The sequence below is a fragment of the Euprymna scolopes genome, chromosome 25 (assembly GCF_053919585.1).
Source record: "Euprymna scolopes isolate OS-2025 chromosome 25, ASM5391958v1, whole genome shotgun sequence".
Taxonomy (NCBI): domain Eukaryota; kingdom Metazoa; phylum Mollusca; class Cephalopoda; order Sepiida; family Sepiolidae; genus Euprymna; species Euprymna scolopes.
The window spans coordinates 60,587,854-60,613,538 of NC_136506.1; the positions used below are offsets into that span (position 1 = coordinate 60,587,854).

Below are 25,685 nucleotides of genomic sequence, written 5' to 3' on the forward strand. Positions count from 1 at the left end.
AGAATTCATGATAATACATTTCTCTCAAATTATTTCCACATCATTCTAGCAGATTTATTGTTGCAATTTACACCAGAGTAACCTCCTAATTATTTTTAAATCTTTTTCAGAAAAAAAAAATTAACAACTAGTCCAATGATACTCCTGCCTATAAAATTTTTCCACAAATCACGCTATGTCATGCTTTAACTAATTAATTAATCAATTTTACACTAAAGTCAGAATGACACGTTGAAACTTAGGCTACCTATAACAAAGTAAACTTTCGGCAACAACCATGCCATATTTGACATTTTTGAATATCCTCAAATGCAAAATGTTTTCTGAGATAGGAAGGTTTTTGACTGACACTTTTTTATCTCTATCTTTTTCTTGGCCGCAGCAATTTTAACTATTACATTATCCTAAAAAAAATTTAAGTACTAACATCATTCAGTTAATTTTTATTCTTCCTTTCCATCTGCATTTATATTTTTAAAGCAATGTTTACAAGCAACATGTATATTGTATATTACACTGTTTTTTGTGTTGATGCTAATATTTACGTAGGTAATTAATCAATTAAATAATTTAGTCCATATTTGTTGTATTCTTTGTTCATTCCCAGCTCAAAAATAAATTTAAAAAAAACAAAGTAAAAATGGGATGAGTGCACTATTTGAACCTGTGCCTTCAGTGTGTTTTTGTTTTTCTCTTTTTCTTAACTTCTACATTATTATTATTATTTACATTTTTACTTAGATTTTTTGCAGATTACATTTTTTTATACCTATTTTTTTGTCTTTGCTTGTATTTTTCCAATTTTTTTTTTTTTTTCAAACACATTTACAATATTGTCTCTTTTTTTTTTCTTTCACACGTTCTTCAAGCAACTCGAGAAGCATTCATAATGCAACACTATTTAAATAGTGATATAATTATGTCATGGTGTTTACATATCTCGGTTGTATTGTTTTAAATTTTTGAACCTGGATACTTTGTCGAACAATCAGAGGAATATGAAATGACCATCACAGAATGGGAATTACGATCAGAATGGAAGATGCTTTTAAAATGTGAATAATTTATTGGTTGGTTATAGTTGGACGTTGTAGCATTAATGCTGTCAAAGCATAACAGATCTTGTGGATTTCTTTTTATATTTTTTTAATTAATTTCACTTAATTTTTATCTTTGAAATAAAATACATTGAATTAAGCTGATTTCCAAAGAACACAAATTATCAAAATATTTTTTCTTTGTTTTCTTATCTATTGAACTGAGTATGCTTGTCATTTTGTTTTTTTAATAAATGAAACTTTCTAAAAATGTATAATGCAACATTTTTTTTTGTTTGCAATTTCTCATATTGCACAAGACAATAAAATAGTAAAAAGTTTGCTAAAAGCTGAAACAGTTGGGAACATTTCCATTTTCTCTTTTTTTTAATAATTTGTAATATTTTCTTTTGATATGTAAAGTCGATTTTCTATAAATCTTCTAAATTCTGTTATTTTTATTTTCTAATCTTTAAGGGAAGGAGATCATTGAAGTTTCTTGTGGCAAAGCATACAGTGCTGTTGTCTCTGCTTCTGGAGATGCTTATATGTGGGGTGATTCCAATAGTGGACAGTGTGGAGTTGGACGCAAAGAAGATGTTTGCACACCCGAATTACTATCATTTCCAATTCCGGAAGATAAATGTAAACACGGAATTCCTCTTGCAGAGGAAAAAATCCATGTTCGAAAAGTGGCTTGTGGCTACACCCATACTTTGGCTATTACAAATCGTGGAGAACTGTGGGCATGGGGAAGTGGTATAGGACTAGGATTATTGGATAAAAAGGAGTCATTGGTTCCTGACCGCGTTCATGAACTTTCAGACTCTAATGTTCTCGACATTGCTTGTGGTATGTCTTACAGCTTGGCCTTAGTTGAAAAACATGAACATGTGAATACTCCAAGGAAATCAATTTCTGATATGAAATATCATAAATTTTACCCACCAACATGTGCTAAATGCAATCAGGAGATTTACAGTTATATTGAGACAAATGATCTTTGCATTATTAGTGATGAGCATACTTGTTCGAAGAAAGTTGACAAGAAGTCTCCACCAAAAGCTGAGGAAAAAAAAAGTGAACCTATATCAAGTGTAGCTTCAAGCCCCTTAAAAAGTGAACCTATATCAAGTGTAGCTTCAAGCCCCTTAAAAAGTGAACCTATATCAAGTGTAGCTTCAAGCCCCTTAAAAAGTGAACCTGTCTCAATCACTTCAGGATCTTTAAAAACAGACCAATCATCAATTCCTGTTAAAAGTGACCAGGTGTCAAGCATCATTTCAAATTCATTAAAAAGTAATTTATTATCAAGTGTAACTTCTAACTCTTTGACAAGTGAATCGATGTCAAGTGAAACTTTGAGTTCTGTTAAAAGTAATAAAATCTCTAGTAAGACTTGTAGTTCATCAAAGAATGAGCAGTTGTCAAGTGTAACTCCAGGAAGTTCCTTAAAAAATGAGCATGCAACAAACAATACTTTAAGTCATCCCCAGAGTGGTATCATATCAAACTCAACCGCATGTCATGAGGAGTCATCTAAAGTCTGCGGCTCATTAAAAAATGAAGAAGTGTATCGCGTAATTTCAAATCCAGTGCAACAAGAAGTTAAACTGATGAAATCTTCAAGCCCAACAAAAAATGAAGATGCAATTCAAAATTCTTTAAAAGAAATGGTAACTATTCCACATAACCATAACACTCTTCCCTCAAAGCCTACACAACTTTCGAAGGAGAGTTTGGATACCTCTAAAGACTCTTCTCTTTTAAAAGCAGAATCACCTAAAAAACCATTACTTAATCTCAAAAAAACAATCAAAAAGGACGATTTCAGTGATTTATCTCCAGATTCTATTTCTCCTTCCCCTTGTATCAATGAAGAAGGTCCAGTTTCTGTAATAGATTCAAAGCAATCGACAACACTTTCTCCAAGTCCAACAATAACCAAATTATCAGATAATCAAGCTGACAATATTTCTCTAAAAGATGAATGTGATGCAATTAGTTCCAATCAATCATGCAGTCAGGTTTCGCCTACATCAACCTCCTCAGCAACTGAGGACATAGTGCTACAAGGTAAGTCTCACATACTTGATGAGGAAGAAGCTCGTGAATATCTAGCAAAGCAGATGAATGACACGGAAACTAATGGAGGTGACTCTAACTCCCAACACCCAATTAAGACAAGACTTGAAAACTTGTTTACTTCTGTGCCTGAGACGTCAGTTGCTGTTGTACAACAAGTAACCGATCTTACCAACCGTGCTATCAGTACTTTTCGGTCATCAGTTGGTAGCATGGCTGATTCGTTTGGCTTTGTATCCGGTCAACATGTTGAACTAGATGGTCTGTCCAAATCGAGCAGCCTAGAATCAAACTTGCATTCAGATACCGACTCGCCTAGTATGTCACGTCGAGACTCTGTATTTACCTATGACCCTACTTTGTCTGAGGATATGTGGAGGAAGCGTTCCGGTAGTAATGAAGACGCCCTCAGCGACAGAACTGATTCTCACTCATCCCTCAGAGCTTTGTGGAGACGTTCTAAAAAGCTGGAGAAAGAACGACAGTCACACAAAAAAGATGACAAAAGTAAGTTCAGTTTTTTATTTTCACTAAAAAATTGACTAGCAGAAACACTCGGCATTGCCCAGGAATAAAATAAAGACCCTTTTAAATCAAACAAACGGAAGGTGACTTTGCATTGACCCAAGAAACTAAGACATTTTATCTGTCACATTTTACTATTAACTATTTCTGTATTAGATTTATAACAGATAACTTAAAACAAATAACAACATATAACAAATAACTTAAAACAGTTTGTATGTCATAAAACAAACTCTTAAACTACAGCTTTTAAAATTATTTAATAATAACCATATATTTTGAACACTTTTAAGTATATTATTGGTAGATTTAGTTGGACTGGTATAATTCCCTGTAGAGATACCGTCAGAACTGATGAAATTAGTTTCACCACACTAAAATCCTATTTAATCTATGGTGATCATTTATTTCATTAATACTGTTGAGAAAGGTATGAACCCGCGATTTCTATAGATAAAATAGCAAATCATAATGCAATGAATCATAAGTATTACACCTCAGCATTAAATAACTCTTAAAAAGGTTGATCTGGTATACAACAAACCAAGCTATCAACTCCAACAATATCTTAAAGAAGAAAGTGTATGTCTTGACTAAAGGTTAATTCATAGATGTATATCTGTTGGCACTGAAAGTAATTTTTTTCCACTCTCTTAATAAAAAAGGGTAAAAGACAGAAGTATGAAAGGCAGTAAAAATGCAACTTGATGATCACATTTTAATCGATCTATCTATATATCTATAAAAGTGAAATTGTTTGTCTGTGTGTATGCATACATTTCTCTATCAAACTACTCTGCCAATTTTCAGTCTACAGACTCGAGATTTGACATAAGGGGTATTGAGATTTCGGAAATTTTTTTAATCAGGGCATACTGATTAGATTTTCCAGGGTGATGGGAAGCAATTCTCCTTAAGACAACGTTTGAACAGTTTTGTAAGTATGGGCGAAAAAAGATTAAGTTTTAATGTCATTTTTTAGATTCATAATCTCACTGATTGTATGAGTATTTAAACTCGTCTATATTAAATGATTGTTTCCAAGCAAAGAAAGGATTCCTTTGTGTTCCATGTAGATTCTGTTAATATTGGGATGTTAATTATTTTTTTAGATCTATGTTTATTTTTAAGATCCTTGTAATAAATCTATTTATCTTTACTCTAGAGTGTGTATGATTGGCCTAATGGACGCTGTCTTTGATTATGAAATAAGCTATGCTCAATTCAAATCTTGTGGAGTCTATTATGATCTTTTCCATACCCCTGTCCTTTCTCATTTTCTAAGTTACTTTCAGTGCCAGCAGACATACCTAGAAATTAATTTTTAATCAATGCATATATTGTTGGGGTGAAAGGTATGAATTTGTAATTTCCTCCACAACTATTCATAAAACTAGCAACTTATGTTCAATTAAAGATTAATTACAAATAGATGCTGTACTTCAGTATTAAATAGCCTCAAAAGGTTGATTTGTCATGAAACAATTCAAACTATCTTAAGACTTAATGTGGCCATTTTTTGTTTCAGCTTCTGTTGGCTTGGCTCATTTAGAACCATTACCTTATTTTGAGACAGAAGTTTGGTCTTGGGGTAAGAATAATAAAGGACAATTAGGACTTGGAGATACAATAGATCGGTAAGTAACCATTTTATCCATTCTGCACTCCCTGACCCTATCAATATTCAATGTGTGTATGTCGACATGTAGGCATAATAGGTTTTGTGTTTTAATTTGTATGAACTTTACTAGACTAGGTTTTGTATTAGTAAATGTATGCTCATTCAGTATTTATAAGGATTGATATCATATATGTCTTAAGGAGTATGTATGTTTATTTTTTTGATGATGGTGTATGATTGTATATTTCCCCAAAACATCTGGTCTTGATGAAGGAGAGATTAAAACCTGCTGCTTTGGTTTCAAATGATATGCAATAATAGCAAGGGGAGACTTGATTCCAAATATTTCTCATATCTTATATCTCCCCTCTTTTGGCAATAGGGTACGATTATGAATATCTCCAGTATCAAATAACCAAAGAAAGGAGATATAACGTATGAGAAATATTTGCAATCAAGTCTCCTCTTGCTATTATTTTAGGTCATTTGGAACCATAGCTGCATATTTTAGTTTTCCCTTGGTATTGTCGATTCCCATGTGTCCCTGCAATTCTTCCCATCTTCATCTATCAACGTGAGTAGTTACCATCCTGGTTCTGGAGCTGGACAAAATCTCTGATTTGGGGTTCCTGGAGTGGACAACAATGTTGGTTGTAGAACTGTTCATTCCATATATGCCTCTTGACCATTGCCATCTCTCTTAATTCACCTATTTCTTTCCATTGTTTCCTCGTTTGGTATTTATCCCGTAAGACAGGAAGGTTGCCTTTTATGACTCAACTATATAGCATTATGGCTGGGGACATGGCATGGTCTTGAACAGGAGTGTTTCGATGAGTTAATAATGTGCAAGCAGCCTGATCATGGCATAGATGTCCATAACTGTCCATGTTGTTGGATAGTATATGTTTTGTGGTTTTACCAGCTAATCTGCGCGACCGTTGCTTTGGGCATAATAAGCTGATGAGGTTTGTTTCCATATACCCCAGTTCCTCAAAAAGGAGTTATACTCCTGGGACTCAAATGATGGCCCACTGTCCGAGGAAATTTCTTTAGGTGCACCATAAGTACAGAACCAAGTTCTTAAGGTATCACATACTGTTTTGGCCTTTCTTTGCATCATTAGGGCCACTTCGACCCATCCAGTATATCAATCCACATACACCATGAAGTTTCTACCCTGTACATCGACAAAGTCGACCACCACTTTTTGGAACGGAAATTCCAGGTCTACGAGGGACATCAAAGGTTCCCTAGGCTAAGATGGTGCTATTGTGTTCCAAGTGTGGCACTGGTATCTGGTTTGCTTGATGTTAGCATCTAAACCTGGCCAGAACAATATAAACATGCGGCAAGACTTTAGCCCATATAGACCAAGGCTTCTCCTTCCACTGGTGCATATTGTGATTCCGCATCATTTGTAAAACAGGATCCAACCAAAATGAGCTTCCAGTCACCATCTCCACAACTCATGTTCAATTCATCCTCACATCTGCAGTGTTTCTGTTATATTATGATCTGTCACGAGTTCTGTCACACTGTTCATTTCAAACATTTGGATACCTTTCTCGATCCTTTCCACTATCATTCTCTTCAATTCTTAGAATAGGCGCTTCAGTGTTTTTTAATTTTTTGTTCTTTGTCCTCAACAACTCATGGAAGGGAGCCATAACTTCTGCTTGTGAGAAGATATACAACACTTGGTTCATGAGTCCCAACCAGGATGGATGGCTTCTGTCATTCTTTTGGTGGGTTTAACATCGTTCGCAGTAACTAGAAACCCTGCAAACACTATCTCCATTCCGAAAAGTGAAACTTGTCTGGATTAAACACAATCCTTTTGTTGGCGCTGTGATTTATATAGTCAATTGTGTGCCAGAACAAAGATCCTAGTTATCCCATAGGAGGCTGTAATCTATACATCAGGTTTTACAAGCCATATCCACAGTGATGTCATCAAACCGATGGGTGCATTCATCTCTTGATCCATGGAATCCTCGAGGGGCTTGACAGTACCTATATCAGTCCCACTCAGTAATGAACGTAGTAGCTTCACGTGCAGCTGGAGATAGTGGTAGACTGTGGTAATCATTCCATGCATCTAATACCATTTTTCTAGTGTGTGCAGGTATCATCGAGACCTGATAGAATGGAGATGAGGCGTGATGCATTTCCCTCCTAGTGGCATCATTCAACTTCTGTAACTCCACCATCCGCCTTGAGGATCCATCCTTTTTTGGTGTGACCACCATTCTTGAACACCAAGTAGTAGGTGTGCCTACTGGTACCGGTTTTATTATTACCAGTGTGACATCTCTATGTCTTGCTTCACTTTTTTCTTCCAGTCATGGGAACTAGTATCAGTGTGTAAATTGCTGTTGGTGTTACTTCTGGGAAGAATTTTATTTCTAAGAGCTTACCCTCCATTGTCTGTAGTAGTTGGTGTGGACGTGGACACATGTTGAACACGCTTGAGTTAAAAATGTTCCTTTAGCCATTGTTCCAATTCCTGTCTTTTGTTTTTGTTGGCTTGAATGGAATAGTTTTTGGTTTCTTTCGAACAGATGTTCTGCATGGGCATTCACATGGAGCAAATCTATATATATATATATATATATATATATATATATATATATAAAAGGCAAAATGTGTGTTTGTGTGTGCATTTTTTCTGTATGTTCAGCAAAGTCTTTTTGGAGCGGGGGGGGGGGGGTACTATGTTTTAGAACTTTTTAAACCATACATTGACATTCAACCACATGGGTTTTTGAACACTTATTTTCACCTGTTCTCAAGTCCCTGCCTTCGTGGCATCATGCTATGTCATCAGACTATTAATCTCAAGGCTTCGGGTTCGAGCCTACCTCCCTCCCAAAACTGTTTTTTTTTTGTTTTTGTTCATTTTTTTAATATTTAAACAGGGTTATTACTTCGCTAGTCTATTATATAAATGCAAAAATGTGCTTGTGTGTGTATGTATGCATTTTTTGTGTATGTCTGGCAAAGGCTTTTTTCGAGGGGGGGGGCTTGAGGTGGTAACTTTTTATATACTGTCGAGATTATAATATCTACGATTCATGAAACGAGGTCACGTGTATCTTTAATTTTGGCAACTTTTACATGCTATTTTCGCGATATTTTTTTGTCACTCGCCGCATGTTTCTTTGGCTTTTCAATATAAAAAAAGCGAAACTGAAAGCGAAGTCGTTCTTGACCGTTTGTGGCGAGACATCCAGAAAGCAATAAGTTAAGTCATGTGATGTTTGACCTCATTAAATTCATGCACCTGTCACTTAAGTTTTTAATTGTTAAATTAAAATGCTATTCAGTTCCTCTCCCGTCCTGGCCGATCGGGTAAGATTTCAGGTTTTTTCACACTTTCTTTTCCACCACCTTCACCTCAAGGCTTCGGGTTTGAGCCTTCCTCCCTACCAAATCTTTTCTTTTTTTTCTTTTGCACCAACAAACACAAGGGCAACGTCGGGCACCCCTGCTAGTCTATTATATAAAAGTGTGTGTGTGTGTCTCGCAAAAATTTTTGACAGAGACGACGGAACCTGACGAAACCGGTATCATTTTAAGCAAATATCAAAACATTAATTCCTTCACCCTAAACTTGTCTGTTTTGTACAAAGAGTGGTCAATTTTTGTGTCACCATTTTAGCAAGTCCTTGTTCCCTTTTCAATTAATTACGCTTAATTTTGACATTTGTGACTTCCGGTCGTGCCATGGAGACATCAACTAAGACATCAGGTTTTTTTTTCCTCCTTCGCATTACAGATTCGACGTATGCATAAAACTTGTTATTTCGAACGCTTGTGACGTTACAAGTTGCCTGGGCGAGACGTACATGAGTACTTGCTGCTATTTTATTTTTTTAAGGAGGTTTTAAAACATTCTTTTTTAGGCTCCGTTGATAAATGCCCTTACCATAAAACCTTTCCACACCCGGGCAATGCTGGGTACTCCCGTTAGTTTGCTTATATTTCTCAAATAGTTATTGTTATAGTGAGGACAGAAAATTGGGAGGCAATAAGTTTAGCTCGTTTAAGGCCGTTTGTGATAAATAAAGACCAAAGGTGTTTTCTGACACATAAATGGCCTGTCATGTCTCTTTCGTTCTCACCTTTGTGCGCAGAAACAAAATACCTCTGATGTGTAACCTCATATCTAATGAGTGGCTGACACGAGGTATCCATCTGGATATCCCAGGAGTTTCTGGATTTCTGACCCACTTGAATATGTCTGGGCCCCTGTGTCTGCAAAAGCAGAGATCCGATCACTGCGCTAACCCACCGGTTTCCTCAGTACATGTTCCTTGCATGAGTTTCAGGCATTGTAGTCACTTCTTTTGCAACTGAGGGGGCACACACCTGAAATTGCTCTACATCTCACTGAAAGTGAGGTCTGTTCGTCGACTGTGTCTTATCATGCTTGTGAGCAGAAAAATTGGACAACACCTTCAATTCATTGATCCTCTTCGGAATGGCGTCTTCTTGCAACAGTGACAACATTTGGTCTATTGCTGGGTTGAAGGAGTCTTTGTCTCCTAGTTGTGCTGTTCTTGGTTCGACCTTTGTACACCAGATAGCACAAGAGGGTGTGTGGCATCATTAAAATGGGAAGTTGACTTGTCTGTTTCCTCCAGGTAGACTAACTGTGAGAACTTCTGCTCTAATGTAGTAAGCAAAATTACCGCCACCAGTACCCTTCTTTGTTGTTCGGCTATCATCAGTCCAGCAACCATATGTCTGAATAGTCCACTTGCTGTCGGCAAGTCTGTTTGTTCGGATATTGAATTCAAAATTCGCAAAATTGACTCATCCTCATTCATGGTGTGGAATTTGTCGGTGGACTTCCTTTGTACAATCCTCTCACAGCCACTAGTCGTATCTGACAAAGAAGGTACTCCTCTGAGGCAGTGTTGAACCTTTCTGGCCTTACAAGTTCAAAAAGTAATCTGTTTATTTCTGACGTACAGGTCTCTCGTAGTTCATTCCAGTTTATGGTTGGGTCTTCCAATCTGTATACCTCTTTGTATCACACCCAGGTGTTCAAAAATAATGTCCATTCTCCATCAGTGGTATCCAGTCCTATCAAGGGTCATTCCGTTTTTTCTTTCATTCACAACATATTGAGATGACCGCAAAACATCTCTTTCCTTAGTTCAACGTTCTCTTTCCGAAGCTCAAGTAGTTGCTTCAATAAAAGCAAATTTTTTGCTCCATGGTATTTTGGTGGTGAATATTTCTTATGTCCAATGTCATTTTCACATATTTTCTCACTTTACAGTAGTAATCCTGTTTGTAACGCCATGTAGTGGGAGTGTAAAGTGTGGGAAATATATTTTTCTCAACACAAAATGCAAATGTGTGCACCAACATCTATGATATATATATGTATATATATATATATGATGATTGCAACATCTTGTCAGACGAGTGCCACTCCCTCAGTCACGGAAAGTCCATGAGCCCGAAAATAATTTTTTTTTTTAGTCCTGCCAGCAAATTCACATGCTCAAGCAGACATGACATTGAAGACGGTCCTTGGCATACATAAATATATATACATATACACACATACATAAACATAAACACATGCACACATCCATACATCCATACATACACAATACATATAACACATACATACAAACATATACATACACACATGCACACACATATACATATATATGGATACACATGTATACTATCATATACAAATAGATACACACATATACATACATATTCACATGCATATACGTACACATGTATGCACATATACATACATACACATAAAGTTACCTACATATACGTACACATACCTATATATGCACGTATACGCATACATATATATGCATATATACATATACACAAATATATATACGTATATGCATACAAACACACATAAACATGGGTTATCTTTCAGATGCAAGGTTCCTTGTTTACTTGCGATTGTAACGATGTAAGATTCCGTTGTACGGAAGACCAAATCGGCCATAATTTAAATATTTAAATTTATTTACTGAATTTAAATATTTAAATTGATATACTGTTTAAATGATAATATACGTCTACGATGTTTTTATTGGCGCTTTTCTTCGTATTTTTTAATAACATTTTTTTGCACCATTTACAAGTTTTTTTTTACAAATATTTTTTTTAATACTGTAATAGTAAAATTATTTTAGTAAAATTCTATATTGGATACGTTTTTTTATGAAGTTTAAGTAAAAAAAGTTCACTGTTTTTATTATTAAAAATACATTTCATGAAAACACTCATTATAAAATGTTCACGTTGTTTAATTAAAAGTTCTTAATTATAATCTAATAGTTTTATAATTTTGTTATTTTGTTACAAATTTCTAATAAAGATTATTTTAATTTTAACGGTAATTTGGTTTTCATTATAAACTCCGTCATGTTAAAGGCTTGAAAATCACTTTAAATCAATTTTAATATTAAAAAAAAAAGAGAAATCAACAGGAAAAAAATCTCGTGTGAAAACATTACGAGATACTTTTTCCGTATAATTAATAAATGTATCTTTATTTTACTATTACAGTATTAAAAAAATTATTTGTAAAAAGAACTTGTAAATGGTGCAAAAAAATGTTATTAAAAATATGAAGAAAAGCGCCAATAAAAACATCATAGACATTTTGGCCGATTTGGTCTTCCGTACAACGGAATCTTACATCGTTAAAACCGCAAGTAAACAATGAACCTTGCATCTGAAAGATAACCTAAACATGTATACACAATAAATAAATAAAAATATATACACACATACATATATACATACATATACAAATAGGTATACATACACATACATACACTAGTACATATATTAACATACATGATGATTGCAACGTCTTGTCAGACGAATGCCACTCCCTCAGACACTTAAAAGTCCATGAGCCCAAAAATGACTTTCATCGCCACAGGACCATTTTAATAGACAAATGTCTGAGGGAGTATCTATACACAGATAATGTTACAGAGTCTTAGCTTTGTACGACAGCTAAGTCTCTCTCTCAATTCAAAATGTTGAGATCCAGCAACAAGCAAGAGCAAGATAGCCAGCAACAAATTAAACTGCAGACCAGCTTAATGCGGGTACTGGTCTCCCGCTTTATGGTTTTTTAAATCAGAGATTTGCTTCTCCTAGAAAGGTTGCCTTCACCATGGCTTACGGAAGCCCTCTCCACTCCAACACACATATACATACACACAAACACACACGGTGCTAGTTGGCCGTTGACCCCGAAAAAGGGTTCATTCGCCCTTTGGAAGGTCTTGTTTTTAATCCTTCAGGGAGACTAGCCACCCTCCTCACCAAACAAGTCTGGTGGGGGAACCAGTTTAGTCGCCAGTGACCCGACCATGAGGCAGGTAGTACTGGATTACATGGTACTAGTAGCATATGACATGACCTGACACATTATCATACATACATACACACACATATGCATATATAGAATGATGGCAGATCAATTATTACATGCTTCCAGCATTTCAGGGTTACACACATGACACTTTTTCCATCGCCACAGACAATTTTTATAGACAAATGCCTGAGGAAGTATCTATGCAAAGATGATGTTACAGAGTTTAAGCTTTGTACGACAGCTAAGTCTCTCTCTTGGTTCAAAATGTCGAGATCCAGCAACAAGCATGAGCAAGATAGCCAGCAACAAATCAAACTGCAGACCAGATTAATGCGGGTACTGGTCTCCCGCTTTATGTATGTATTATGCACACACACTCATACATTCATAAATACACGCATGTACATACATATGCACACACATGTACACATGCACGTACTTGTAGAATATATATGAAGGAGCATTTATCATGACGATGATGATGGTTGTTACGAATAGGTGAATTCAACATGAATAAAAGAGTTAAACAATCCCAAATACACAGAAGATAGAATAGAGAGACGTTCGCTTCGCCGGTTGTACAGTTTTTTAAATGAAAACCCGTTGATAACGGCACAAATCCTCAACGTTCATGACGACGACGATGATGGTTGTTATGAATAGTTGAATTCAACATGAATAAAAGAGTAAAACAATCCCAAATACACAGAAGATAGAATAGAGAGACGTTCGCTTCGCCGGTTGTACAGTTTTTTAAATGAAAACGCGTTCATAACAGCACAAATCCACAACGTTCATGACGACGTCGATGATGGTTGTTACGAATAGGTGAATTCAACATGAATAAAAGAGTAAAACAATTCCAAATACACAGAACATAGAATAGAGAGACGTTCGTTTCGCCGGTGTACAGTTTTTAAAATGAAAACGCGTTCATAACAGCACAAATCCACAACGTTCATGACAACGTCGATGATGGTTGTTACGAATAGGTGAATTCAACATGAATAAAAGATATAGACATATATAGACATCAGGGGAGATCACTGGTTACTTCCTATTCAGGGGAGATCATCCTTTGTTGTCTGATGTTGTTAGGAACAGACAACTCATACCTATACAAATATAATGTAAGGTCTTGATAAATAAGTATGCCAAGCCCCTTTGTGTGATGATGGTCCAGTCAGATATAACTCTTTAGTTAAAGGGTTGGTGTGACATTACTTAAAATACAATTTAGTTAACCTTGTTTCTCTTTCATGATAGAATATACAGTTTGTTTCCCAAAAGAATCTTGACAGTATCTTTGGCTTTAGGACATTATAATATAGTGCTCATTAAAGATATATAACACTTTTTTAAATTTATTTTTTAAGAATATTTTAATTATTGTTTTTTTTTTTTCATTTTCAGTGATAAGCCTTGCTGTATCAGAATTTTGAACTCCAAAAACTGTACCAAATTAATTGCAGGGCCTCATCATTCCCTGGCACTCACGGCATATTCTCAGGTATCATTCTATTTTTATTTGATCAATTGGTTCATTCAACTTAATATTGAAGCAATATTTTTTCAATTGAAAGCAGTCAAGTCTCTACGAGTGCATACAAAGTGACTTGTCTGCTTGTAACTTATATCAACGCCATAGAAAATGAGTGTGAGATGTTATCTGGTGTTGCCCACCTCAGAGTTTGGAACACGTACAGCACCTTAAATACTGAAAATGATGATTACAATAATTTCAAAAAATGTTTTTATTGTACTAATTTTAACTTGAAAGAGACATACTACCTGCTAATATCTAATTTTTTTTTGACAATTACTAATTCTAATTTTTATTTTTAGGTGTACTCTTGGGGTTCCAATTCACATGGCCAGCTTGGACATTCAGAATCTCCTTGTGTTGCTAATCCTGTCAAAGTAAATATATGGACATTTTATGTATATTTTTTAATTTGGCTTTCTAGTTTGGGATTATATGTATTTTCATTTCATATCATGTATAAAAAATTACTCCATTTTTTTGTCATTTCATTCTTGCATATAAAATAATCTCTTTCTGTCATTTCTTAATCAGTAAATGAAAGAAAATTGTTTTAAGGTCCATTACTTTCTAAATATACCTATTTGATTTTCCCTCCTTCTAGTAATGAATTTCAAATTAAAAAAAAAACAAATGTTTTTCTCTTTCTATTTCATATATCATAATTGAAATAATTTTAATATTACAAACAAAAAAACACAATTGTTTAAACAAACTCATGATCATAATAATCATATTCAGTTAATGTATGTTTTACATACTAGCATGTGTTGAAGAGTTTTTAGAAATTTTAAACCTATATCTGACTAGGTCTTTATTTATCCCTCTTTCTTCCAAATTCAACCATATCGCTTCTCCCCATGTTTTCCTTGGCCTACCTCTTCCAGGTCAGCTACTAACCCTAAAACTCATTCATTCTTTCAACGTGGCCATACTAATGGAGTCTCCTGTTCTATGAACATCTTCCTATATTGCCCCAGTTTAATGTCTGAAGTTATCAAATCTAAGCCTATCTTTATGATTCACATTACACAGACATCGTATCATTCTCATATCATTTCTTTTCATACAACGCATATCCTCAACTCTCCCTATGCTCCAATGGTAATAAAAGTTTTGAACTTCAGCATCCAACTATATTTTTCCTACTTCTGAGTTTTCATTCATCTCCATTGTTTTTTTTTTGTTTTTTTTTTTTACATAGGCGTCACCACTTATCAAGGCCGATAGGCCACCCAAGGATAAGGGTTAAAGAGTGTACAGTAGTTAAAAGGACAATATAGTAATCGATAGTAATGGAAGTTCGGTAAATTTGTTAACTTAAGTGGAACGGCTCATCAGAAACTTGTTTACGTTGGACTTGAAGACAACCATATTATAGACGGCTGGAAAGTAGGAAAACGGAAGACAATTCCACAAGCGTGCAGTTCTAAGAAAGAAGCTTTGATCATGGAATCTATGTTTAGGTTTAGGCACAGATAAAGAGTGGGGGGAATTATTGATAGTGTTTTCAGCTAGACAAGTGTTTCTTGTGAAAGTTTGGTGAGGGGGGACCATAGATTGAAGCTCAGTCGAACACTTTCCATGAAAATAACAATAAAGCAGAGACAAACTCGCAACATCTCTTCTGTGAGATAGAGGTTGCAGTGAAAAGAAAAGGACATCTCCCACCAGGCCACAAAGTTTATTTTGAACCCTATCAAGGCAGGACATCTTTTCTAGCAGCTCCTGTCCATATGTGGCAACAATATTCCATCCTTGAACGTATCTGGCTCTTATATAGATAGAGAATTGCATCATGGGTGAGATATCTACTGGATCGATAGAAGGATCTGACCATTTTTCCAGCGGCCTTGGCAACAGATTTGATGTACATATTCCATTTAAGATCAAGAGTAAAGGTCAAGCCCAGAAGCCTGTCAAAACTTGAGGCCTCCCCAAGACAAGAGCCATTCATTTTAATTGATGCCAGATAGGGATCAGAACGTTGATGATGTAAAGATAGAAGCTTGGTTTTAGATGCATTAAAAGTAACCAGCCACTCCTTTCCCCATTGTACAACGTGATCAAGATCAGATCAGAGGAGAGAGAATCATAGAGAACTTGGTCGTTTACTGTCTTAGATGTGCTATCATAGATGGTAGTGTCGTCAGCAAAAATGTCTACAAATGATGTAAGGAGGTGATTTGGAAGATCATTAATGTAGATCAGGAAAAGAGTTGGGCCCAGGATGAACCCCTGAGGTACTCCAGCATTAATACTGTGAGCTTCTGATTTTTGCCCATAAACTACTACTCTTATGAACCTATCAGAGAGAAATGATTTAATAGTTGAGAAGACATTTCCAGCTATACCATAGCTGGAGATCTTGTGAAGTAAACCTTTATGCCATACCCTATCAAAGGCCTTTGATATGTCAAGAGCAATTGCCCTAGAAAAGTGGCCTCTGTCGAAAGATTCGCTAATCCTATGAGATATAACTGTAAGCACATCTGCTGTAAATCTAGCAGAACGGAAACCATATTGTGTGTCACAAAGAAGATTATTTTTGCTCAGATGGTTGATTACTTCTCTATTTAACACAGATTCCAGCAACTTACTCATGACGCACAGGAGACTTATTGGCCTGTACTGAGAGGGGGATGAGCGATCACCTGAATTCTTAAATACAGGGCATACTGATGAGATTTTCCAGGGTGATGGGAAGCAATTTTCCTTAAGACAACATTTAAACAGTTTTGTAAGTATGGGCGCTAGTTCTGGTTGAAGTTTTTTGAGTACTATAATTGGAATACCGTCAGGGCCAGTTGCTTTAATAGAATCAAGGTTTTTGATTAGCTTGGCAACATCACATACAGATATTTGTATATCACATAGCGTGTTTTCTGATACAGGAGGAAATATTGGGGGTTGGCGACCTTGGTCGCAAAGGGTAGAATTAACTGCAAAGTTCTTGGCAAAGAGTTTGGCTTTGTCTAATGCTGACGAGATTAACTCAGGTCCATTGATGATAGTTCGGATAGAGCACACGCTTCTGTTCAGGATTCTGTTTGCTATTTGCCAAAACTGGTGAGAACCAAGCCGCTGCTCAGCTACTTTGAACTTGATGGACTGAGCATACAACTCTCTTGCATTCTTTATTACTTTCTTACAATGGTTGCTGGCAGTCCTCAAAAGCGGCTTTAGTTTCCATACATCTATTACGTTGGAAGCAGTGGAAAAAGTGATTTCTGTGCACAATAGCAGCAGCACATTCGGGAGAAAACAATGGCTGGCTGTTAGGTTTTTGCTGGAACTTTTTCGAGGGTATGAAATTGTCTATACCTACAATTAATCATTCTTTCAGGTCTGATACTATTGACAACACATGCTTTTTAAACATGGAACGCAGATATGCTTTTAAAGATAGTAACTCCACTGTTATGGGGGCGATAGAGAGAGATAACTGCGGTAGTGTGAGCTAGTGCAATCCGGAAACACATATAGGGTAAGTTAGGATTTTCTCTGGAGATGTCCCTACCACATGGAAAGCCATCTTTAATATAGGCACATATTCCATGCCCATGGCGATCTTGGGGGTCAGATTTGGAAGTTAAGTTAGAGTATCCTTTAATTACGAACTCATTTAGGGAAATAGTCTGTCCAATTCCGGTTTTGCTTAAAAATAAAAGGTCTGGTTTAGTCTCCTGTAATTGGGCTTGAACTTCTGGAAGGTTAGAACATAGACCCCTGATGTTGGAGGAGACATGGTAGTGGGGGTCTACGTTGGAAGTTTCAGATCCGGGTTTAATAGTGTATTTTTTATTGAGACTTGTCATGATGGAATTTTGGAGTTTGTGGACTAGGTCGTCAGACTTGCTTAGAGCAGGACAGAGAGGGGAAACTAAGAGAGAAAAGTAACAAAGAATTTTTTTTTTTTTTTAAGAACATGATAAGGTAAAGCTGTAACAATTACCCACTAATATGGCATCGAGAGGCCCCACCAGAAGCTACTGTATGGTCCAGAATCCAGCAGCCCCAGTACTTTGCACCTGCTGATAGGACAGCCTCCTTAGTGGTTAATCCAAGGTTCGGGTCCCTGACTATCAGGCGGATAACGTCAGCCCAGATAAAACGTTTACCTCCAGCACCCTTACTAGTGATATGGTTACAAGGATAGACATAGAAACAGAAAATTTCCGCCATCTCTGTCGACTGTTCACGCAAAATACTGCCAACCTAGAATACAGCTTTTTCTTCTCCCTTTGTCAGAAAAATCACTCATTACAAAAATGAGGACTGAGTGACAAATAAAGAGAAGCGAGAGTAACGGGAGCTGCCAACAACGCTTCCACAAAGCATTCTCTACTCTCCTTAAAAAAAAAATCTATTAACTATTGTACTTAATAAAAGTCCAACTGGCGTGTTTTTTAAAGGGAAAGTATGGTGATAGATTCACCTCTCACGAATTAACAATGAATACAATTTCTTAATCTGTTCATGCAATCAACTTGGTAGATATAATAAACATTTATGACGAGAAAACGCTATCATTAAATAAAACAATCAGGAAATAAAAATATAAATTAAGTACTGAAATAGAATGTAGTTATTAATATTTGAATTTAAACATAAAAATTAAAATACACTTATCTTGAACACGCATTCGTTTCCAGAGTGCATATATCAGCGTCCCAAAAGACTTTTTTATTTATTTTATTTTTTTTTTGAATTAACCGTTAAAACAAAAACGTGATCGCTTTCTGAATTTTTGCTAGTGACGTTTTAAGAAATTGCGATATAAAAGAACAGAGGGGTGGGGGGTCTTCTGAAATTCAACTAGTGCCGTTATAAGTAAATTCAACATAAAATGAAAAAACAAGAATTGAGGGCGGGGGTTCCGAAAGAAAAATAAAATGGTTGAGTATGCTATCCTTAAGATCAACTTGGTAGATATAATAAACATTTATGACGAGAAAACGCTATCATTAAATAAAACAATCAGGAAATAAAAATATAAATTAAGTACGGAAATAGAATGTAGTTATTAATATTTGAAATTAAACATAAAAATTGTCTTACACTTTTCGCATATAAACTGGCTATCATTTCTCAACCGACCTTTAATTCCACTTAACTTCTTGTATCACAAAATTTTGAGTTGTACCTGACTCTCTTTCTACAAAGCAGGGAAGGTTCCACTTTATGAATAAGTACTTAATAATGTTGTTGTATTGCTTCTCTTTCAGTTTGTGGCTAACTGTTTGGTATGGGACATTGCTGCTGGTGATAGTCACTCTTTATTTCTCACAGATTCTGGAGGCTTCCATCCTGATGTCTATTACGCAGGCAAACATCCAAGGTTAGCAGGATAAGTCTTTATTTTTAATCTCCATTTCTCTTTTTGCTAAGTAATACAGAAATAACTTGTTTTTCATAACATAGTTCAACAAAAAAATTATGAATACACTCATAAATATAGCTATAAAATTATAAAGAGATATACAAAATAAAGTGTATGCCCACATACAAAACCTACTACAATAAAAAAAAAAATAATACTCACAAACAATATATATAAATATAATATAGATTGCATGCACACATACATATACCTATATATACACACAGACAAAAAAAAAAAATATATATATATATATATATATACTGTTACGGGCTGGGAGAAGCTAAGTTGGAGTGATCACCTCTGGTTAGAATCTTCGACTCTAAAATGGCACTTCAGCCTACGTTCTCATAACACAGAATAAAAATAAAATGAAAATATCTAAATGCGTCGGATGACACGTTATCTAAGATTCATGTATAACTCATTTAACCTTGAACAATTCAAATGCTAAGCAAGAATGACAACACATGGATAAAATATCATAAAACACATGATTGAAATTTAATGTAATGCCTCAATGGGTTGGGATGAGGTCGAGCAAACGAGAAATTAAGCAAAAAAAAATAATAAAATCAAACACATAAAAAAGGGTAAAGTGAATATCGTCCTGGAATAACAATCCAAAAAAAATAAACATGGATGGAGGCGAGGGTTGGATTTGGGAGCTGGGGGTATTAAAAATTGGGTACTTAACTGCCGATAGAATATGTCGCATAGCCAGTATAGCATCTCTCTTTCGTACTTTTTTAAAAATATTTTTTATTTTTAAAAGTCCATGAACGCAGATACATTGCCTTCTGTAGGCTTTTTCCAATTCATCGACATTATCTTATCGATCCAAAACTTGTACGTGCTGGGCGTCATTTTGCATTGTTCCACATGAGCATCATTTCCACGTCGATTTATTTTTTTCTGGTGGTTGAATATTAAGTTTCATTTCATGGGGGGTTTGAGTTAGACAGCAAAGGAAAGTCCTTTATTTTACCCCTGAAACAGTACGGAGATGATTCGTCTATCATATTTGGTCACTGGTTCCTTCCATTGCTTTTTGGCATGGCAGTGCAAGGAATTTTTCCATCTGCTCTCTCATGGTGTCGATCCAAAAAGACCGGTTTTTTTTTTTGTTTCTCCTGCTTAGAGATTTTTCTCTCCTCTCTCTCCCTTCTTTTCTCATTGCTGCTACTACCTACTTCCTGTTGCCTCGGGTTTTACACAGTGAGAGAGAGAGGGGTGAACGAAGGGGAAGAAAAAGGCAGGGTGTATAAGGTGGTGATAGAGTTCTCGTTGCTAGCGTTGTTGTGTGTGAGGGAGGGGGTGCTTGGTAGGGGTCTAGTTTGATTTGGAGAAGGAGGAAGGGGCAGGGTTGCTACTTGCAAATATTTATTCATTTATTTATTACTCTTTTCTTTTGTTTCTTTTCCCCCCTCTCCCCTATATCATTACAATATATATATATATATATATATATATATATATATATATATAACTACTTCATTTACTCACATAAAATTAATATACCTAAATATAGATTTATGCATTTATTCCTTCAAAGGTGCTCAATACGTAGGTAGAGCTAGTTAGTAATTTATAAAATATATGTGGCGATTAAGCTACACTGAATATTCGGCGTTTCATCCACTCTAGGATTCGTCAGGCTTATGCGCGAATTCTGTGGTTGTTTATCGTTTTTATATGGTCCTCTTCTGTTAAGGATTTTAGTTAGCCAATCAGCTTTCTAGTATCCACCGTGCCCCTTCCTATCAGCCAATGGGCATGCATTTTATCGAATAAAGGATCTGTTTTAAAACTAGTTTAGTGGTTTACGGCAGACGTTTTTTTTTTATATATATAAATATACATATGTGTACATACATATATGCACATATATATATACATACGTATATGTGTGATCGTTTATGTATATTTATGTTTATTTATTTAATTTATTTATTTGTTTATTTTCTATTGTTTTTGTTAGTTTTAGAACTATTTTGTATCGCTATCCTAGAGTCAATTTTATTTTGTGAACACAGTTATTTGCTATTTCTCTTCTACAGTTTAATAGATTTTGGGGTTCTTTCCTGTACTTCAAAGAACCCCAAAATCTATTAAACTGTAGAAGAGAAATAGCAAATAACTGTGTTCACAAAATAAAATTGACTCTAGGATAGCGATACAAAATAGTTCTAAAACTAACAAAAACAATAGAAAATAAATAAATTAAATAAACATAAATATACATAAACTATCACACATATATGTATGTATATATATATGTATATATATATGTGCATATATGTATGTACACATATGTATATTTATATATATATAAAAAAAAAAACGTCTGCCACTAAACTAGTTTTAAAACAGATCCTTTGTTCGATAAAATGCATGCCCATTGGCTGGTAGGAAGGGGCGCGGTGGATACTAGAAAGCTGATTGGCTAACTAAAATCCTCAACAGAAGAGGACCATATAAAAACGATAAACAACCACAGAATTTGCGCATAAGCCTGACGAATCCTAGAGTGGATGAAACGCCGAATATTCAGTGTAGCTTAATCGCCATATATATTTTATAAATTACTATATATATATATATATATATATATATATAGGCTTGAGATGTTCAAAAGTAGGGACTGATGAATATAATAAGATTAGATAGTGTTAGATAGTGCTTGATAACAAGAGCAAATTATTTTTTTTATTATTTATTCAAAGGTAAACAGTTACATTTGGTTGCCACAAACAGCCATCTGTTTCAGTCAATGAGATTTCATCAGGCGACCCTCAACCAATCGAAAAGTTTTTTCTCTCTTTTCTATTGTGTCGAATTGTTCAGGGCCGCCTGACGAAGTCCCATTGACTGAAACAGATGGCTCTTTGCAGTAATCAAATATAGCTGTTTACCTTTGAATAAATAATATGTATATATATATATATGTATATAAACAAAAAAATTTTTTTTTTTAAATATATAGCTACAAACTCATGTACATAAACGAGAGGATGTGCTAACAATATACATACTACTGCCAATAATTTACTAAAGACCTTATGTAAAAGAACCCTTCCCTTCGTATCGTAAATTCATTTGAGCAATTTATATATTGAATGGGAAAAGGATATTAAGAAAAGAAAAACAAAAATATATATTAAGTATATATTATTAGATAATGGAGGAATAGATTTTTTTAACAGCTCATCAAAGGCCACTCAAAAGCTTAATTGGCTCGTGTCAGGTGAACCATGAAATAAACACCTTCAGGATTCCAGACAATGATTCTATCTGCATAGCGTTGTATTTTTTACTAGCGGGGGTACCCGGCGTTGCCCAAGTGTTTGTTTCCGGGACGGGGGGGGGGGGGGGTTAAAAAATGTTATGGTAGGTAAGTAGGAAGGATCAAACCCGGAGTCATGAGTAAAGTAGGAAAATAAAGTGTGAAAAAAAAACAAAAAAAAAACATCTGCAACGTTAACAGTTCGGCCACCAAGAAAAGTCCATTCCAGTTGTTTAGGAAAAAAAACAAAAAAAAAAAAAACGACTACGGTAGGTCGGCGCGAACGTGAAAATATAATGTGAATTGTCCAGCACGCTAACCACTATGCCAGAGCACTGCAGCTTAGTGTAGTGATTTTAAATAACTTCACATGAAAGAACTACGAAGCCAAACCGGTGTTCTCTTCTCAACTGTTCCTTGTGAACGATCCTCAAACGGTGTTAAGTGGTGGCAGGGTGAGGATGAATTTATTAGAGAGAAAATATTTTACCACTTCCATTGATCTTAACCGATTTTGGCCGTGACTTCTCAGCAGAAAAAGTATAGAAATCTAAGATTATCGAGGAATTTGAGAAATAATAAGCCTATAACACACCTCAGATATTGTTCTGCCGTTTGTGCATATTATATTTGCATGAAATATCTTGATTTTTAATCCTATTAATGTCAAAATCAGATGGGAAAAAATGAGTTCATTTTATTTATATAGAGAAAAGGACAACTTATCGAAAATTTGTTAACATTGAACTTGAAAACAACCATGTTGTAGTTAGGTGGAAAGCAATCCTATGATATTGGGTTTCAGAAAATGGCAATTCTTGAGATGAAACTTTGTCCATGGAAGTTCTGTTTAGTTCTGTAAACTAATCATAGTACTGTGGTAGACAGATTTTAAAACTTAGGATTAAGTAAAAGAAGACTGCCTGATTTTATAAACATAGTCGAATTTGGAGCCCATAAGATTTTTATAAAAAACAAAGTGTGTATGTATATATATATATATATATATATATATATATATATATATATATACTAGCAAAAGTACCCGTCGTTGACTGGGTTCAAAAACAGCCTGCAAAAAATGGACTCTGATTTATTAAAGTATGATAGGTTATGAAAAGGAAGGGTTGTAAAAAGATAGTTTCGAATTCTGAGGCATCAAAACCAAAGCAAAATATGATGAAAGTAAAAATAAAATAGATAAACCCCATAATTTATTATACCATACCTGTTCACACTGAAACACTTATCACAATATTCTGTGGATCTATATTAAAACACCTGGTTAAACTTTGTGACATATTTCCATTCTATGGAGGTCAGGTGCGAACGAACACCCCATAATTTTATTATACCATATTTCTTCAAACCGAAACATAATTATCAAAGTATATTTACGCAGATAGATATGAAAAGTCTTTATTAAAGTTTGTACCTATTTCCATTCTATGAAGGCCAGGTGCGAACACAGGTCCCACAATTTTATTATACCATCCTTTAAGTGAAAACATACTTATCAAAGTATTATTATGTACATCTATATCAAAAACACTTGTAAACGTTTTTTTTTTAATTTTTAAATCTTTTATTTCCATACTTTGTGGACCACACACGAACGCAGACCCCACAATTTTAATGAACCACCGTTCTGCCAGATCAAACATACCTATTCCTGTGTCTCGATACATCTTCTATCATTATATGCAATCATTTTTTTAAAATAGTCAACCATATAAGAGCCTATTCGTGACCAGACACACACATTCAGCTTTATATTATATATATATATATATATGAATAAAAAATCAATACGAAAAATATATAAATGTTTATATACTTTCTGTATTTATTTCCTGTGTGTTGACGTGTAGGAATACAAAAAGTCTTTTGAAAAAAACAAGAATGTTTCCTTCAAAATTCGATCTTCTCAGTGTGAATGATAGAAAACATGAGTGAACGGGCAGAATTAGCAGGGGGGGGGGCATGGGTATAGCCATTAAGGTAAAGATCTATCTGAATATGACCCTTCCAGCATTTTCGACTTGGAATGGTCAGCAACTTGTGTGGCCTCTATTCAAAACTAAGTCCCTCCACGCCACCCCACGAACACACTCGTATACGTGAGCATACATGTATATAAAACTCGCGCACTACCACAAATGCTTCTTCATATACATATACATACACAGGATATGCGCACTCACGTTTATGGACGTGTTCACATATACAGCTGGGGACTGGTGAGTAGATGTAGATGATAAGCAAAGTGGGTGCGAATTAGAATGTCTTTCCCAAAAGCTCTGACTTATGTATTTATTGTGGGTCTGGGTGCCCGGATTGTCTGCACGTACGCACCCACCCACCCACACCCGTTTATTTATTTTTTTGAAACGCTCCTGTAGATTTCGTTAATTGATATATACAAACATTTAATGTTGAAAAAAAAATAAATAAAATGGAGCAAAAAAACTAAATAAACGGACGATATTCTTTTGATCATTTACTTAACTTTTTCTATTCTTGTTTAAACATATTAAAATTTGTTAAAGCATTCGGATTGTTCTTTTTCTTTCTTCTCTCACACCCATACATACATACATACATACATTAAATGTCAGGTATAGAGTGTAAGCATTGTTTTTAAATTAGAAGCCATCACAAAAATTGGAAGCTCGATATGCCGGTTAGAGAAATCAGAGGTTAATAACGTTTAATGTTGGAAATGAAACTGAAAGATGTATTGCAATGCTGAAACGAGGAGTTGAATGATAGTAAAAATGACAACAACAATAGCAGAAATAGTAGTAATAAT

At 35.1% G+C, this 25,685-nt stretch overlaps 1 protein-coding gene across 4 annotated transcripts in view; it reads left to right on the forward strand.

Annotated features, from left to right (window-relative positions):
* The window catches only part of LOC145247378 (alsin-like), a 287,548-nt gene that overhangs the window by 41,472 nt on the left and 220,391 nt on the right, over nt 1–25,685 (forward strand). For all 4 annotated transcript variants that reach the window (XM_080109061.1, XM_080109063.1, XM_080109060.1 and 1 more), the window contains exons 3-7: nt 1,515–3,629; nt 5,176–5,284; nt 14,075–14,171; nt 14,507–14,581; nt 19,433–19,545. In XM_080109061.1, coding sequence (XP_079965187.1) covers nt 1,515–3,629; nt 5,176–5,284; nt 14,075–14,171; nt 14,507–14,581; nt 19,433–19,545 — 2,509 coding nt within the window. The remainder of the gene's footprint in view (nt 1–1,514; nt 3,630–5,175; nt 5,285–14,074; nt 14,172–14,506; nt 14,582–19,432; nt 19,546–25,685) is intronic.